The sequence below is a fragment of the Notamacropus eugenii genome, chromosome 6 (genome assembly GCF_028372415.1).
Source record: "Notamacropus eugenii isolate mMacEug1 chromosome 6, mMacEug1.pri_v2, whole genome shotgun sequence".
NCBI lineage: Eukaryota > Metazoa > Chordata > Mammalia > Diprotodontia > Macropodidae > Notamacropus > Notamacropus eugenii.
Genome location: NC_092877.1, coordinates 35,793,219 through 35,812,002, shown reverse-complemented (window position 1 = coordinate 35,812,002; position 18,784 = coordinate 35,793,219). Strand labels below are relative to the sequence as shown.

At 43.3% G+C, this 18,784-nt stretch overlaps 1 protein-coding gene across 1 annotated transcript in view; it reads left to right on the top strand.

Annotated features, from left to right (window-relative positions):
• The first annotated feature begins 750 nt into the window (after positions 1 to 750).
• The window catches only part of SWAP70 (switching B cell complex subunit SWAP70), a 76,276-nt gene continuing 58,242 nt past the window's right edge, over positions 751 to 18,784 (top strand). Inside the window, exon 1 of the mRNA XM_072619469.1 lies at positions 751 to 998. Within this exon, the coding sequence (XP_072475570.1) occupies positions 900 to 998 (99 nt within the window). The 5' untranslated portion in view covers positions 751 to 899. The remainder of the gene's footprint in view (positions 999 to 18,784) is intronic.

Sequence of the window (18,784 nt, the reverse complement as noted above, 5' to 3'; positions counted from 1 at the left end):
GTTTCCTTTGTAATCCCATGTACTTTATCATACCAATTTAAAAGCAGGCTTTAAAGGAAGGAATCCTTGATTAAGCGCCCCCTTTCTTCGGCTCATTGAAGGGGCCATTCCCTGTTACTTCTTAGAGAGGCTGATTCACCGAATCTAAGTGAGGCCGGGGTCTCCCATCGCCCTGGGCCACCTCCAGTCGTCCTGATGAACCCCTGAAGGCTCAGGAGGACAGGTGAGGTGGGTGACCTGCGCAGCCCTGCCTCCCTCAAAGCAAAGCCAGCGCAGGTCACGTCATCATCCCTGTGACGGCCCGGTCTTCTTGGAGACGAAGGACGAGCATAGACAGACACCAGGGACCCTCACAGGGACCCGGGGGGGCAGGCGCCATCCCCGTGCCCCCCTTTCCAGGGGAAGAAAACGGGGCCGGCTAGCCCAGGGTCACACAGCCGCAGCCCGAGGCTGGCCTTTCTGCTTCGCATTCTTCCGACCCAGTCCGGGTGTAACCAGGGGGCAAAGCTTCCCTGGGTGGGGAGGGTCGAGCTTCCCGACGGGCTCTGCTGGGATACTCGGACGCTCGCCTAGGTCTGGGGGCGGGGCCTCAGGGAGCCCGGGCCGGCGTGCAGCGCGCGCCGAAGGCTTTGCTCCGGGAGCCGTGGGCGGAACCGAGGTCGGGCCCCGCCCCTGGGCCCAGACCCCGCCCCTGGCGCCTCCGCACGCCCCCGCCTCCTCCCCGGCACGGAGATGGGGCGGGGCGGGGCGAGGGTCAGGTGACCGGGCGGGCTGGGGAGCCAGCGAGCCGGCGGGCGGCGGCGGCGGAGGTGCAGCCGTGCCCGGGGGCAGTGTCGGAGGCGGCTGGGTGCTCCGCGCTGGTGGGATCGGGGGCTCGCGGCCGCGGCCAAGGCCACGCCATGGGGGGCCTCAAGGAGGAGCTGCTCAAGGCCATCTGGCACGCCTTCACCGCGCTCGACCTGGACCGCAGCGGCAAAGTCTCCAAGTCTCAGCTCAAGGTGGGTGCCTCGGACCCGCCCCCGCAGGGGCCGTCCGTCCGTCCGGCGGGGCCGGGGTGGGGGTGGGGGGTATGGGACACCGGCTGGGCCTCGGCCTCGGCCTCCCTGAGCTTTTAACCTTGGCGGCGTCCTAGCCCCGTGGCCCCGAGGCCGTCTGGTACGGACCCGCTCATTTTACAGAGGAGGAAACTGAGGCCCAGCGGGCTTCCCTCCCCCCGGGCCGCGGACTCCGGGCCAGGCCGCGCTGTCGGGGCACGGCTGGGCAGCCCCCGGCACGTGGGAGGCTGGGCCGTGGGACAAGTGGGTAAACTGAGGCCAGGCCGGAAGAGGTGCTGCCTTTGTGTCTGTTTTCTTTTTTCCTGTTTAAAAAATTATTTGTTTTGTTTTCAGTGCTGTACAGCCACTTCCACGTATCGTAGATTTCCCCCCTCCCCCTCCTCTTCCCCCCTCCCTGCCCGAGGCGATGTGTAGAACGTATGGAGGTTCTACACCGGGTACGTGTGTTTTCTGTCCAGTGTGTTTTTTCACAGTTTTCGAGTGTGTGTGTGTGTGTGTGTGTGCAGGTTCTAGGTTGTGTGTGAGTTTCAGTCTGGGGTGTGTGTACGTTTCAATCTGCAGAGATTCTGGTTGTGTATTCTTCAGTCTAGTGTGTGTATGTGTGTAGGTTCTGGTTTTATGTGTGTGTTTTAATCTTGGGTGTATGTACGTTTCATCCGCACAGGTTCTGCTCGTGTGTGTGTGTGTGTGTGCAGGTTCTAGGTTGTGTGTGTGTTTTAATCTTGGGTGTGTGTACGTTTCATCCGCACAGGTTCTGCTCGTGTGTGTGTGTGTGTGTGTGCAGGTTCTAGGTTGTGTGTGTGTTTTAATCTTGGGTGTGTGTACGTTTCATCCGCACAGGTTCTGCTCGTGTGTGTGTGTGAGTTTCAGTCTGGCGAATGTGCGTGCACGCGGTTCAGCCCTCGCAGGTTCTGGGTTCGTGTGCGTGTGTCCAGCTCCAGGGAGGCTGGCTGGGGCTGCACGTTAGTGAGGGTGGGATGGGGGTGGAGGAGGTAGCACTCCGGTGCCCCGATCCTGTCTAGCTCCCTCTGCCGCCCCTGGCTGCCCCTGGTTCCGTACACCTCCGACATGAAGGAGTTAAGAGCACGTGTCTACAGCCTCTGCGGGGGTGAGGATTCGCTTGGTTGGCGACACCTATTTTTGGAAGTTCGCTTTTACTCCCTTTGCGACTGCTTACACACCCTCTCGGTGGCTAGGCATTCTCCCTTTGCACGACATAGCTACTTCTGTGTTAAGGCTGGAACTAGTGGAAATCTGGAACTCAAAAGATAGCGTTTAACCCTTGTGGGTAAAATGTTCCTTACCTGGAGCAGCCCTGTTCTCTTTCTTCTTCCCCTTCCCACCAGGGTTTGACTGTAGCTTTTAGCTTTGCCAAAAACTTTTTTCATGTCAGGCTAAAAAGGCTTGCCTGTGTATTGAGTGAAGGGAGCAAGGGAAAAAGCTCAGGCTGGAGGAATGGGCAGGCAGATATTTCCACGTCCCAGAGAAGAGGAACCTTCCATGTGAATTTTCAGGATGGGCACATTTATGCTTTTCCTCAGTGAATTCTTAGAATTATTTCATTAATAATCAAACAAGCATACAAAATAAGGGACAAAGTAAAGCCAAACTTAGGAGAAAAAGACAAACGTGTACTTATTATGTACCCTTTGCCAAGGCCCTCTGAATTGCCTGCACCTTCGGCTTTAAAAAAATGATTATGTAGTGGCCAGTGAGGGCAGTTCTGGTGCTATGGCAAGGCACTATGCTCTGCACTAGGAATGTGGAGAAAACCAGCCTGTCCCTCAAAGGAACTTGCATTCTATTGGGTGGGGAGGGGAGTAGTGATTTTTTTTTTTTTTAACAAATTGCATCCGAACTCTGCACTACCAAATCATTGTACCAGAGAAAGGCATTTATTCCAGTGATGACACCATTGCTTAAAACATCTTGGAAATCCTATTTTGCCATTGCTTTTTGCTTCTGCTTCATGTTATTTCAAATGTTCCTGATGATGGTAAATCTTCATCCTTAAAGAAATTCTTTACCCAGAAGAGTTAAATACTGTCTTTTGAGTTCCAAATTTCCAGTAGTTCAGCCTTAACAGAGAAGTAGCTACGTTGTGCAAATCAGAAAATGCCAATCCACCCAAGATAGGGTATGTAAGAAGCTGGAGAAGGAGTCAAAGCAAACTTCCAAATATTCTTAGATCTGATTTTTGTAAATAACTAAAACTTATTTGGTACAAAATGGTGCTAATTATTATTATTTTTTTAAATTTTCTGTTTAACATTTTATTAAAGGCTTTGAGGCATTGTACTCCAAGTTGATTTCACTTGTTTTTTCATTGAGTAAGGTTTTCATTTTAAGTGGGATGGGTTGATTGGATAATCCATTCATTTTGACCTCCCACTTTTACATAGAGCACCTTAACATTTACAAAGCTTTTTCTTTTTTAAAAGTTATTTTTAGTTTTCAACATGCAGTTCCACAAGCTTTTGAGTTTTAAATTTTCTCTCCCTTCCTTTTCTTTCCCCTCCCCAAGACTGCACGCAGTGTGATTTAAGCTCTACATATACATTTCATATTAAACATAAAATGGTGCTAATTATAAAGGCTAAGGCTGTTTGACTGATGGACTACTTTGGGTGGCCTCGATTACCAAAGAGGTATTCTAGGCATGTTTTGAGTAATGGCAGCATTGAGTCCTAGATGAATACTGGGGGCCATCTCTAGTCGTCCTGATTTATATATTTACATAGATGTCTCTAGAGGACTGGATGAGGCTGATGACTTTGCACAGCCCTTTCTTACTTAAATCCAATTCACTTGAAAGTCTTGACATCCCCTTCCTGAGCTCAAGATCCTCTTTGAGAATGAAGGACAAAACAGCAATCAGTTAGTGGGGGTGAGCTGTGAGATGTGAGGGGGTTAGCACTTAGACCCATATGGACATTCTGATGTGTTTGTCCTTTGTTGCCAAAGAAGACCATGCCATCAGAGAAATGATGACATGACTTGCACTTGACTTTGTTTTGAGTGAATGAGGGCTGTGCAGGTCACCAGCCTCACTTCTCCAGAGCCATCTGAATCTTGTGACCAGATATTCATCAGGATGCCTGGAGATGACCCAGGATGCGCTGGGAGACCTTGGACCTTTAGGCCAAGGTCTTTGCAGGCACTCACTTGGGTGAGGCAATGTCCATTCATTGAATAGGACTGTTTAAGAAGTAGACAGGGCATGGCCCCTTTAATGAGTCCAAGAAAAAGAAAGAAGTCAGGCTGAGAGGGAAAAGGCAACAGTTACTATTGATAATCACTCTAAAGCCAGGAGGGTCCAGAAGAGCCCTTAGGCAGGGGCCCATTGGCATACCAGTTTCAGAGTGCAGTAGGTTTTGTTTATTAAAGTCAGTTTTTTTAAAAGTCACACTGTGTGACTTTTTTTGCTGTTATAAGAGGTAAAGCTCCCCTTAAAGAGTGAATATTTAGCATTCTTAAGGGTTATGTGGTGCAAACTCAGAAGGCAGTCAGTAGTGATGCAGCCAGAAAAGCCAGGGCAGTCTGCTGGTGCAGTAAGAGAGGATTGGTTTACCAGTCAGGAGGCAACAAATCATCCTGCTGGTTCTCAGCCCCAGTCAGACCATACCTGGAATATTGCATTCGCTTCTGAGGGCCATAGGTGACCCTGAGAAGCTGCCTAGAGACCATCCTGGGGAGGGCTGCCAGATGATGAATCATGCCATTTGAAAGAAATGAGCTTGTTTAATTTGGAGAAGAGAAGACTTGGAGGGGACAAGCTAGCTGTTTTGTATCTGAAGGGGTATCACATAGAAGAGGAATCAGATTTGTTTTGCTTGACTGCACAGGGCAGAATTAGAAATGACAGGTGTACTTTGCAGGGTCAGGGTTAGGCTTGAAGTAAGTGGAACAGGCTGCCTTAGGGGTTGGCCATGGGGACCTTTGGGTGGAGGCCTCAGAAGTTCCTCCCAGCTCTGGGCTTCTGTACCTTCCAGCTCTCTGCTGTATACCCAACCCTAATGTCTCCAGAATTTTAGTCTGGAATGACCAACTCTCTGCTGAGTATTTATTTCTTGCTTTGTGTTTTGACAAGTCAGATTCCATATGTCCAAAATGGACCCCATAGTCTTTTCTCCAACCCATCGTTTCCAGACTTGTTTCTTCTGTGGCTGCATTATTGTCCTCTCCTATCACCAAATTACAAACCTCAGGATCGTTTTTGACTCTTCCCTCTCTTTCGTTCTCCATGCCCAGTTGATTTTCAAGTCCTAGAGAATCTGTCTCCATGGCATCTCTTACATAGCCTTTTCTCTACTCAACATCTGAGTACAAGATCTTCTTTGTGTCTGGACCACTGGACTAGCCTTCTAATTGGTCTTCCTAACTCCACTTTTATTTTTCTACATCCATCCCTGACAAAATACTTCCTAATGGATTAGTCTCCCATCCATTTGCCCAATGGCTTCCTACTTCTCCCAGGATAAAATACTACCTCTTCTGGCTGGTTTTTTGGGTCCTACATCTCTGGCTCCAACTTGGCTTTTAAGCTGTATTTCATATTCCTATATCGTCTGTTCTGGTCAAACAGGACTACTAGATAGTCCCTAAATTTGGCATTCCACCTCCAGTGTGTATTCCCCCACAACTGTATCCCATACCTGAATATGCACTCTCCTGTCACTTTTCAGAAACGTTTTCTTTCTTGTAGCCTTTTCTCACTGTCTCCCATTGCGGTCTTTCCCCCTCTCCTCTCCCATTGCTCGTGTTCTCTCCTTCTCAGATTACCTCCTCTTTACCTGTGTGTACTAAACTTCTGGGCAGGGACTCTCTTTCCCTTTGATCACCATCGCACACTCTGAGCACTTAGCAGAAATTTAAATGCTTGAATAATTGAACTCAATTAAAATTGAGTAGAAATTTTCTCATTCACTTACTTTCCCCTAAATTTTCTTTGTGTCCCTTTTGCTCTGTTGTGGTTGCCTGTACCTTTATTTGGTTTTCCTAAAACAAGGCATACCTTGGTATGAAACCTCCTTCATCTGTATCTGTATGAAACAACGTTAAAACTGCCTCTTAAAAAACCACTTGCAGCTTCTGTACTATGATCTGCCAGTGGAAATAGATGAATAGGATAGTGCACTGTCTGCTGTTTCTACTTCTCCACACATGAATAAAGCTGGAGAAAATCAGAAACAATGCTGACTGAGTTCACTGCAGATTTATGTATATAATTCAGCTGGGTTCTTGATGCTGGAAGGCAATCCTTTTATAACCTCCCTAATTAACTCCCTATTCCTTTCACCACAGCAGCTCTTCTAAACCTTTTCATCCCTTTCCAAACCTCCCAGGGCTCCTCCTTCCCACCTTCTCCGCCTAGAATTTAGCCTTACAATTTACTGAAAAAAATGGAGGCCATTTGCCTAGAACTTCTCCTTCTCCCCTCTTTCTTGATTGCCTCTTCTCCCCTCCCCATTATTCTCTCACTTATCTCCAATCTCTTCTTGTCTCTTGGCTGCTTCCCTGCTGCGTACAAACATGCCCATATCTCCTCCATTCTCAAAAAACCTGCATGTGGTCCCTCCATCCCTGATAGCTACTGCCCATATATCTCTGCCCTTTTGTGGTTCGAGAAGACGGTCTACAATAGGTGCCTCCACTTCCTTTCCCCTTATTCTTTTCTTAATTCTCTGCTGTCTGGCTTCCAGCCTTGTCATTCACTCTGCGACGTTGCTAATGCTCTCTGACTTGCCAATCTTACAGCCTTTTCTCAGTTTTCCACCTTGTTGGCCTCTTTTTGGCCTTTGACACCCCGTTCTCTCATACTCTTTTCTCTTAAGTTTTTAGGATACTTCCTTTCTTCTGACTCTCCAGCCTCTCTTGGTCTCCTTTGTAGGATTATTATCCAGATCACAGACCCTAACTGTGGCTCTCCCACAGGACTCCATCCTGGCCTTTGCTCTCCTCCGTCCCAACACTCTTTCATTTGGTGGTGTCATCAGAGGCAGCGAGGTGGTATGATGGAGAGCATCCCGGACCTGGAGTCAGGAAGACCTGAGGTCAAATCCAACCTCAGACACTGCCTGTATGACCTTGGGCAAGTCACTTAAACCTCTGTCTGCTTCAGACAATAATTTCACCTACTTCCCAGCATTGTTGCGAGGATCAAATGAGACAGTGTTTGCAAAGTGCTTGGCATGGTGCCTGGCACTATTTATTAATAAATGTTTTTCCTGCTGACTTCCAACTGCCCGTTGGACATCTCCACCTGGATGTCCCATTGACATGCCAGACTCAGTATGTGCAAAACTGAACCTCCTGCTCCCACCACCTCCCCCCTTCAGAACTTCCCTGTTACTGTTGAGGGTATCACCATCTAGCCAGATGTCATGCGAATTTCAATTCCTTCCTCTCCTTCCATATTCAGTCCTTTGCAAAGACTTGTCAATTTTAACTCGGTTACATTTTCTCACACAACACCACCTTATCTCTATCACTGCCCCTACCCTGGTGCAGACTGGCATTACCTCATACCTGGATTATTGTAATCTCTTGCTGGTTGATTTCCCTGCCCCATCTCCACTCACCTGTCTGAAGTTGTCTCCCTCAAGGGAAGGTCTGACCATGTCACCCTTTCCCTCTCCCTATTCAGTAAACTCCAGTGACTCCCTATCATTTCCAGAATCAAATGTAAAATCTTCTGTCTGGTGTTCAGAGTCCTTCCAGCCTCTTATGTCTTACACCCCCAGGTACTCTGCCATCCAGTGATATTGGAACCCTTGCTAACAAATCACTCCTCATCTCCTGGGCCCTGCCCTCCCTGCCTGAATGCTCCCCTTCCTCTTCTCTGCCTCCAGTCTTCCCTGGCCTCCTTCAAGGCCCTGCAAAGATCCCACCTTCCACAGGAAGACTTTCCTCTATTGGCTATTTCCACTTCATCCTGTAGGACAAATATCTTTGTACACACTTGTTTGCATGTTGCTTCCCCCACTGAGAGCAGGGACTGAATTTTACCTTTCTCTGTACCCGCCTTGCTTAGTACATTGCTCAGCACATAGTAGGGGCTTGATAAATGTTGATTGACTGATCAAGAATGCCTTTGCTGACAAGTACATTTAGGTTTAAATTATGTAAGCATTTTACTAGTCTGTTGCTTTGCCTGCGATTTCAAAGGCTGTGTATCCCATAAAGAGAAAGTCTTAAAACTGATAATGCATTTAGTATGTCTTAATCCACATTATGTAGGGAGTGCACTTTCAGGGTTTTGTTTTTGGTCTGCTGGAGCTCCGATTTCATCCTTGTGGAGAACTCTTTGTTTGGGAACTCCCTCTACCCTTGTGGATTAGGTCCTCTAAGGCTGCGATTTCAAGGGTCAAGAGAGCAGAATGGGGCAATAAGAAGTTCCTTTCCTAACACATTTTGGGGTTTGTCCTCTGTTCTTGAAGAGGACCATGCCATCAGGGAGGTGATGACGTGACTTGCGATTGACTGATTTGAGTGAGGGAGGGCTTTGCAAAGTTACCAGCCTCACTTTCTCCTCCAGAGCCACGGCTAGTGAGTGTTGGAGGCAGAATTTGAACCCTGGACTCCCTCATTCCAAGGCTGGAGTGACTATGTCATGTTGCCTCTCATTTTGGTTAAATGTAACAAATTCAAGTGGTACTTTTGTGAACAGTTACAGCTTTGCTGCTTGTGGTTGTGGTTTTAGTATGAATTACATGTCAGTAATATTGTGTTGAATCAAACTAGTTGGCTCTCCTTCCTGACATGTTGCTATTTTTAGAAATATGCTTTTATTCTGTTATTTTTAAAGTAGAAGTCTTTGTCATCCAGCTGAAGGCTTGAGCCAGACATCTTACTACTTATTCCTTTCTCAGTGTGGTACATGTAAATGAAATTCAGCTAAATGACATCTGCACTGTTAGTGAAGCTCAGGTTTTGTATCCAGTCACTTTGTGGGCCAGGGGCTTTGTCGTTTCCTGTGTTGATTTCTAGGGATACTGGGCCACAACTCCACTCATAGGATCATAGATTTATAGCTGGAAAGGACTTTAGCAACCTTTTGTTCTAGCCCCCTCTTTTTATAGATGAGGAAATGAGGCCCTGAGACAGTCAGTGACTTACAAGGTCATGTAAGCAGTGAGAAGCTGAAATAGGATTTATCAGCACTGCTGTAAGAAGCAATGTGGAGCGTGTGCAGCACTTCTTTTGAGAGACACGATCCTCTTATGTAAACAACATTACAATACATCAATGGCTTTAAGTGAAATGATTTAATTTTTTTTTCTTTCTTTGACTTACATGCAATAGCCCTTCCGTGGAGATATCATGGTTTAATGGATAACTTTCTCATCTTAAGTTAGAAGACCAGGGTTCATATTCCATTTTTGACACCGACTGTCATGGGCTAGTCGCTTAAATCTGTTTGGGCCCTAAGACTCTCTGTTATAGTCAGGATGCTATTTGTTTAGGTGGAGGGACTTCCCATACTCTGGAACTTTTGGGTGCTTCCCATGGTGACCCTCCCATTAACATCCCTGGGACTTTCCTTTCCAAGTCAGTGAACATTCATTTACTTTCATAATGGTCTGCTTTGCACTTGAGATCTCTCTTTGCCTAGAGAGAGGAAGATTGGCTTGGGCAGATGATCCAGTCAGTCAGTGGCTGCTGTGCCCCAGGGATGGTGCTAGATTGAGGGACACAGAGACACAAATGAAGCGGTTCTTGCCTCGAAAGAACTTTAGGTGAGACAACAGGCATGTAAATGTATTCAAGAAATATACAAGATAAATATGAAATAACGTTAGAGAATATTGAGGGCTGCTGGGATCAGGAAAGGGTTCACATCGAAGGGGACACTGAACTGAACTTGGAGGAGAGAGGGATTTTGAGATGTGGAGATGAGAAGGGGGTTTCCCTGCAGGCTTGGGGGAATGACAGCTTTTGCAAAGGTATCAGTCTGGGGTATTGACAGAAAGGCACATGGAAAAGAGGAGAATGGCAAGGCAAAGAACCGCAATGCTGGCCATTCTGTCATAGGTGAAAACAATTGCTCCTCAGAGGAGATGGAGTTCAGGTCTCTGGGGCTGCCTTGAACAATTTTCAACTCTAGTTTAAGAAACTAGTAAGGAACATTGATCAAGTTGTGGTAAGATCCTTGATTAGCAAAACTGGGTTTGTTTTGAGTTTGCTGTCAACTGTGAAACTGGGTAAAGCCACTTTTCTCTTTGCATTTGAAGTTCATTTGTTAAGTAGGAAGATGTAATATATGAGTCTGATAGATGGAAGTTGCTTCTTGTATATGTCTGTAGCACCTCTCACCTCACTGATATTAAGCATTACGTGAAAGCTGAGGGAAAACAATCATTTGGAAAGGAGAGGTGTCCAGAAGAATCAGGTGCTGAAGAGAAGTGCAAGGAAATGGAGGACAAAGAAAAGACCTGAAGATTTAGTCAAGAAAAGATGTTCAGAGAAGAGTTTCAGGGCAGTGCCTTAGAGTGTGGATGCGACTCTGGGTTCCTGAAGCCATATACTGTCTGATTACAAATTCTGGTGAGTTCTGCCTGATTAGCAAGGCAGCAAGGGGTGAGCCAGGTAGTGAAAAGTTTGTGAGAGGACCAGCATAGCTAAATTTGGAGAGCCTCCTCGCAGGTTGTCTGCAGGGGGATGACTACTCCGACTATAGTAATTCTCAAAGACAGTTCCTGAGTGTGGAAGGTTTGGGAGCAGTACTTATTTGTGATAAAATAGGCGTTCCTAGGACTGGAAAATTCTGTCGAAGAGCCAGGTTCTTGGTTGATTAAGGATAAAGTAGGTTGTGTGGAGATGGAGATGGCAAATGTAGACCATCACAAGTGGTTCCCATGTCCAAGAGAAGTTGGTCATCGCCACTCTTGTAATTCATAGGAAGCCGAGTGGTATAAATCCAGCAAGGGGAGCCTGCTACAGAGCATTTAGGGCTATGTACCAAGGAACTGGAAAACAGCCTCTGTCTTGTCCCTAAGCTTACAGTGAAGTTGAGTGACTGGAAAATGACTGAATAACAACAACAGAGACATTAAGTTGCATATCAGTGGTCCAGAATATATGAGAGTTCACAGAAGGAGATACTGCTTTTAGCTGGAGAAGGCTTAAGGAGAAGTCAGTATTCAAGCTGTGTTTGGAAGGATGGGTAGGCCTTGTGAAGGTAAAGATGGATGGAGGTGGAGAGAAATGAGTGAATGCACCATTCACTCTGCCACGTTCGGCAGTGCCTTAATGCGTGCTGTTAAGCAAAGGAACAACATTTAAAATAATGTTTTAAGAAGACAGGGAAGGGTCGCTCCAATAGAGTTGGAGGTCCTGTACTCAAATCCCACCTCTGACACTTAGTAGCTCTGTGACCATCTCTCTTGGCCCAGTTTCTTTACCTGTAAAACTAGGGGGCCAGAGTAGAAGGCTTCTAAGGTTTCCTTCCAACTCTAAAAATGAGCTTGATTATAGAATTCTCATATGAGGATGAATTTGAGAGAGGCGGGGCTAAGATAAGTTAGGAGCCCCTAGTCTAGGAACAAAATAACATGGGCCTGAGAAGCTGCTGTCATATAAGAAAGACCAAAATGGATTTGGTCCATGGGCCCATTGACATGGGTTTGAATTAGACAACAGGCATTTATTAAGTAAGCCCTTTTTATGTGCCCAGGCCTTCACTGTGCTGAGCATGGGGTGTACAAAAAAAAGGCAAAAGCATTCAGAGATAGCGGAGGTCCATAGAAGAAGTAGAAAGTGTAAATAGAAGGTAATCTCCTAGAGAAGGTACTTGGAGTGTGGGGTTGGGAAGGGGCAAGTAGGAAAGACTTTTTGCAAAAGGAAGGTGGGATTTGATCTCAGTATTGCCAGGAGATCCAGAGGAAGCCAGGCACTCTGCCTCCCACTCACTCGTCCTGTGACTTTGATCAGATCATTTCCTAAATTCCTTATCTGTAAAATATTCTTTCTACTTCAGAGAGTGCTTGTAAGGCTGAAATGAGATAATTTAGGGTCAGTACTTGTAAATTGTAAACATGGTGGCAGTGGAAAGGATTGAGATTGGGGAGAGAACTTGTAAAGGATGAGTTAGACTTGAGAGAAAGGGAGGAGTCAGTGATCTAAGATCACTGAGTCATGAGCCAGAATAGAATAGTCTGTCAGATAGTCTGAACATAAAAGGAAAGACCGAAGAGGAGAGTTAGAAATAAGGATATTATCAGGAAAGGGAAAAGTGACTCCTTGTGGAATGGGGCAGGACTCCTAGGGCGACAATACTCCTGTCTGTGTAGAACGATTGTAGGAAATTGGTCATAGTGGTTCATTGTTACGAGGAATTTTCCAGTGATTTGCTGTTAGCTGGATGTTTTCTAAAACTCTTAGAAAATGTTCATACCTAAAAAGAAAGGCTTGTTGTATGGTCAAGTGCTGTGTCAGTCCACTCCAGTTAACCCCTCATTTTCGCATTGATGAAATTTGGTTATCTGGTGTAAAGAAAAATCTTTCGTTTGTCCATTGGGCCAGTTGGCAAAGTCCTTGGGATCTTAACGTTTTTAGAAGGGTGAATTCTTTGACTTCATTATTTTGAAACACTTTCTAGGAGGATTTAACATCAGAAACTCAAGCCCATAGCTATGTTGAAATACTGCTTATCGAAGCACAGGGTGGGTTTGTTTGTTTGTTTGTTTGTTTTTTTTGGTGTGGTTTTTGATAGTAAAGTAAGGCCAGGACCTGTGATTTCATTGGCACAGGGGAGCCAGTAAGCTCCCTTTGCCAGTTTAGGTTGGTACCTTCTTTGCAACTTAGAAATGCCTAAAACCCTGAGAGGTTAAATGATTGGCTTGGGGGTCACACAATCAGTGCCAGAGGCAGGACTGTGTGATGCCAGGCCTTCCCTGCTCTGAGACTGGCACTCTATCTTGACCAACATAATAAAAATTAGTAAAAAATTTTACAACTATTTTTATTTGAATAAACGAATTTTAGCACATAAAAAGCCCCTTACAACATGTGAGTTACTTCCTTTGTCTCTATCAGTTTGGTTTGTGCCTCAATTTCTGTTCCCTTCTGTTTCTGCAGTAGGGAGCACTTTGAGAGATCTTCTGGTTCTGCTATTTAAACTCTGTGACTTCATAAAGGTCTTTCTGGATTTTTGGGGGCCTTGTATTGCTCAGTCTTGCATCATAGTATTCTATATGCGAATGTTCAGAAATTTACTTAACCATTCCTGTGTTGCTGAACGTAACTGGTTTTTTTTGCAATAACAAATCAGAACACCAATAAATATCCTTGAGCGGATCCTTCTGTGCATTGTGTGTTACACTTACCATCTATATTTTCCAGTGATAGTTATTGTAGCAAAGCATATACTTAAAAACCTTTTTTGTTGTCGTTTTATTGGTGCATTTTGTTTTTATGTCTCAGTCATTTATAGATAAGTATCTTCCCTCCTCCTTCCCCAGGAATTTGTAAGAAGGTATTTTTATTTTTGTAATTTTATAATTATTTTCTATCAGTCAAATTACTTTCCAAAAAGGTCACACCAGTTTTTTTTTATTTTTTCAGTGTATTCTCGTACTTGTTTCTCTACCATCCTTGTCAGCATTGTTTATTGCTTTCAATTATTTTCCCATTTGATGGATGTGAGAAGGCTGTCTGCAATAGAAGCCTTTACTTAATTTCCTCTCATTTTATTCTTAACTCTGGAAAGTCTGCCTTCTGATCTCTTCAAAGTCACCGGTGATCTTTTGATCGCCAAGTCTAATGGCCCTTTCTCCAGTCTCCTTCATAGTCTTTGATGTTGCCTGCCATCCCTCATCATCTCAAACCGGACTATTTCATTAGCCTGCTTCTTGGTCTTAATGCCTCAAGTCTCTCCCCACCTCACTCTGTCTTTTATTTAACTGTCAAATTAATCTTCCTAAAACACAAATCTGACCATGTCCCCTCTCCTCTTCAGTAAACTACAGTGACTTCCCATCACCTCCAGGATCAAATAGAAAATACCATTTGACATTCAAAGCCCTCAATAACTTGGCACACTCTCCTTCCTTTCCAGTTTGCTCATGCCTTGCTCATACCCTTGTACTCTGTGATTTGGTGACATTGGCCTCCTGGTTGTTTGTCATTTAAGACTCCACTTCCCCACTCCTGGCACTGGTACCAGCTGTCCCCTGTCCTTCCTCATCTCACGCTCCTGTCTTCCCTCAAGTGCCAGCTAACATATCTTCAGCAAGAAGTCTCTTCTGATCCCTCTGAATGCCTCACCCCTGTTGATTATCTCCGTTTTATCCTATATATATTTTATCTGTACAAAATTGTGTCCATGTTGTCTTCCTCCTTAGCCTGTCAGCTCCTTGAGAGCTGGGACTGGCTTTTTACCTTTCTTTGTATCCCCAGTGCTTAGCTGAATGTCTGGTACTTAGTAGGTTAATAATTTGTATTGGGTGATTGGTTAGCAACTCAGAGTTTTTAATTCTTTGGATATTAGTGAAGTTGAACATTTTTTTCAAGTGATTTTTACAGCATCTGTATGGTCTTTGGAAAGTAGTTCATATTCTTTGATCACCCACTGGGGACTGGGTGTTACCTTTGAATATTTTTTAGTGGTTCCTCATAAATTAAAGTTTTTAATCTGGTATATTAACTCTGCTTTTTTTTTTTCCAGTTTTGTTTTCTTTTTGGTTATATGTTTATTCTACATAAATTTATTTTTATTTTATCAAGCCCATTTTATCTCCAATTTTTCCTCATTCTGTATAATGATATAATTTTTAATGTACAATTGAATTAAATATTCTATTTTCTTCCATATTTTAATAATTAGTTTAAAAATGTATGTGATCCAGCTAGAATACATTTTGGTATATGGTATGAGAAATGAATGTATTTCTACTCCATGGCTAACTGTTTTTCTAATTGTGTGTATTAAATGATGAATCTGTTCTTCAGTTTTATTTTCAACAAGCTCGTCATACACTCCTCTTTTTACACTTATTTGGTTCAGTGTTTGAGATCTCTGTTCTAGTCCATCGATTTACTTTCTGCTTTTTCCCAGGACTAGATAGTTTTGATGGTAATTTCATAACATGTTTTAAAACCTGGATATGAAAGTTGTTCTTCGTCAGCTTTTTTCCCCTTTATACCCACTTGATATTCTTGTGCATTAAAAAAACTGCATTTATATCTTTTGTTTTTATATTACCTACATTTTTCCAGTGTATCCCTCCCCCACCTCTCCTAGAGAGCCATCCCCATAGGAAAGAATAAAGAGGAAAAGAAACAGTTCAGTATAACTAGCCAACATATTGAAAAAAAGTAAAGAAACAAACCAGAACTAAACTGACATGACATACAGGCTCATAGTATTCTGCTCTGTGTCTTGTCTTTTCATCTCCCCCAACTCCCAGGAGAGGAGAAGAAGGTACTTCTTTCATATTTCTTTTTTGGGGAAGAGGGGAAAATTAGATTTTTTTTTTTTTACAACATTCAGTCGTGGCCATTTTTGTTATTGTTTCCATTTACAGTTGATCGTAGGATCATAGATTTAGAGCTAGAAGGGACCTTAGTAACTGTCTAGTCAAACCCTCTTATTTACAGATGAGGAAACTGAGTTCCACAAAGGTTAAGTGATTTGCCCAAGGTCATACAGATGGTAAGTGGCAGAACCAGAATACAAGCCCATGACCTTTGAGGTCTTTCTACCTCTTACTGTAGTTGTTGTATAGATTTTTTTCCTGGTTCTGCTTACTTCACTTTGCATCAGTTCATAGAAGTCTTCCCATTGTTCACTGTGTTCATTATGGTTTTTTTTGTAATATGGTAATATTCCATTGCATTCCTGTACTATAGCTTGTTCAACTGTCCCTCAATCAATAGGCATCTACTTTGTTTCCAGTTCTTTAGCACTATAAAAAAATATAGTTATAAATATTTTGTTGTAAGTAGGGGCTTTCTTTTTATCATTGACCTTGGGATTATATAGTAGTGGGATAGTTTGATCAAAGGATCTTTTTGTCACTTTCTTTAAGTAACCCCAAATTTCTATGGTGGTTTGACCCATTGTATGCATCATGTCTTCCCATAACTTCTCTTCATTTTCCCTCTTTGCCAATTTACTGGGTGTGAGGTAAAGCCTAAAAGTTGTTTTGATACACTTTTCTCTTAGTGATTTGGAGCAGTCTTTTATGTGGTTGTCAATTATTTGTGATTCTTCTTTTGAGATCTGTTTGTTCATATCTTTTTATCACTTATTTATTGGGGAATGACTTTTGATCTTGTATATTTTTGTTGGTGTTATTTGCATTTTGCATATAGATTTTGTTAGGATCATATCTGGTTCTGTGAAGAACTGATATTTTGATTGGTATGGTAAAGTAGATTTGGGCATATTATTTTTACTCTATTGAGTCAATAGATGTAGTGTACATCCCTTGATTTCATTTTCCTTAAAACTTTTTAAAAAATTATTTTGTATTCTGAATTTGACAAACACCATAAAAAGGCAGAAAAGAAAGAGGAGTACATGTGAAATTGAAATGTTCTATTAGTGCAACTTATTTTATAAAAAGTACATCATTTATTCAACCTGCTACTTTCACACCAGGTCTTCTGTGTGTTTACTTCTGAACTTTCTCCTGTGCATTTAAAAAAATGCTTCCCTTTTTTTGGAGGGGGGAAATACTATCAGTAGTTCTCTTCCACTCAGATCTCTCCCCCAAAACAAATCACCACCCCTGTAACAAGTAAGCATACTTAAAACAAATTCACACATTTGCCCTAGCAATGTAGGTTTCATTCTACACCTCGAGTCTGTCTGTTCTGCCAGGAGGTGGGTAGCGTGCAGCGTTGTAGATCCTCTGGAATTGTAGTTCGTCTTTACATTGATCAGAGTTCTTAAATCTTTCAAAATTGTTCATTTTTAGTGTTTTATAAATTACTCTGGGTTTGCTTACCTTACTGCTCTACTTCATATGAGTCTTCCCAGAATTCTCTGAAACCATCCCATTTTTTGCTTGTTCCATTATACTTTTATAGCACAGTCTCTTAAGCCATTTTCTAAATGATGACTGCTCTTTTAGTTTCTGATTCTTTGCCACCCTCTAAAACCTGCTATAAATATTTTTCTACTTTAGGGGTCCTTTTCTACTTTCTTAGATCTCTGGGTGTGGGGCTAGTAGTTGTATTGCTAGGTTAAAGGCTATGAACAGGTTAGTCATTTTTTGCTCACAGTTCCAAATTGTTTTGCAGAGTTGCTGGACTACTTCTTGCATCCTCCAATGGTACATTAATGTGTCTTACTGCAGCCCTTCCAACAATTATTGCTTTACTTTTTTTGTTATCTTTGCCAGTCTGATAAGTGTGAGTTAAAATCTAATAGTCTTTCAAATTTGCATTTCTCTACTTTTTAGTTATGTGGAGCATTTTTTGTGGAGCATTTGATAGCTTGGATGTCTTCCCTTGAAAATGGCCTGTTCATTTAATCTATTGGGAAGTCTTGATTTCATTTTCATAATAGATCTTACTTAAAGAATGAAAAGTAAACCCCAGAAGAGTCAGAGGCTAAGAAGACCTTAGCAGAAACTTCTGTCATTAATTAGAAACTATAGTAAAATTCAACAGATGAGCTGAAGAGATGGGTTTCTTGCACAGAAATATGTCTTTTAATGTGGTAGCAATAATTCAATATTTGATAATGGGAAAGCAGAAAAATGCTTCCCAGTTGTATGGCCACTTAACACATTTAATGGAAGGTGTTTGTCATAGAGATTCCCCTTTTTTAAAAAAAGAAAACTGTCAAACCTGCTGATTAGAGTTATAGTCAGCTTTTTCTTTTAAATCAAGAATTTGTGATCTTTGGCCTTTACTTCCCCATCTGTAAAGCGGGATCCCTGCTGCTAAGTTCAGCAGTGGTTTTCCTCTAAGGCTTGTGGCTTTCAGTAAAGCAGCTACCAGGCAGCTCTGTTGTTTAGAGCATCATGCTCACCAAACTTTGCAGCATCAGTTTCTAGGGGTACCAGGGAGCCTGGCCCTGTTAATGGCCACAGCCTGCGTCCATTATCATGCTGTTGATTACATGTTATGAAGTAAGAGAAATGTGGAGAAATCTATGCAGATCCATCACCATTACTACTAAAAGGCTATACGAAGGGTTATACGTCATTCCAAGTACACAGAATCCCTTAGTCGTTGTGTATGAGGCAGAATGTAATTAGTCATATTGGAGTCCTGGGGCCCACCCAGTGATGCTTGGATCTGTGGGCTCAACTCAGAGCCTGCTGTGGTGAGAAGCGATTAGGGTTTGGAGGCGTGGAAGGTGGTTGCAGTTCTGCCCCGGACCAGCTGCATGTGTGACCTTGAACCAGTTCTCCGATTGTCTGGGCTGATCTCCTCTGTGTAAAATGGTAGTAATGATCTCTGCAAAGGAAGGCTCTCACTTTGTAGGGATCCAGCTTCTTATGTAAATTATAAACGTAGTGTTAGAGTGCTGCAGTCTTCAAAATGTCATCATTCTTCATTGAAATAAAAACCTTTTAGATACAGTTTGTGCTTTTTAAGTGTTATGAAGAATAAATACTTCCAAGGTCCAGGGTGCAACTTTGTTTTTCCCTGCACTTAACAGATTTCTTTTCTGCTTCCTTATTTATACTTTGGTTGCTACTCTGTCCTGACTTGAAAGCATAGGAAAGCTTCTATACACACGATTCTTTTTACTGGGTAAGTTCAGCGTG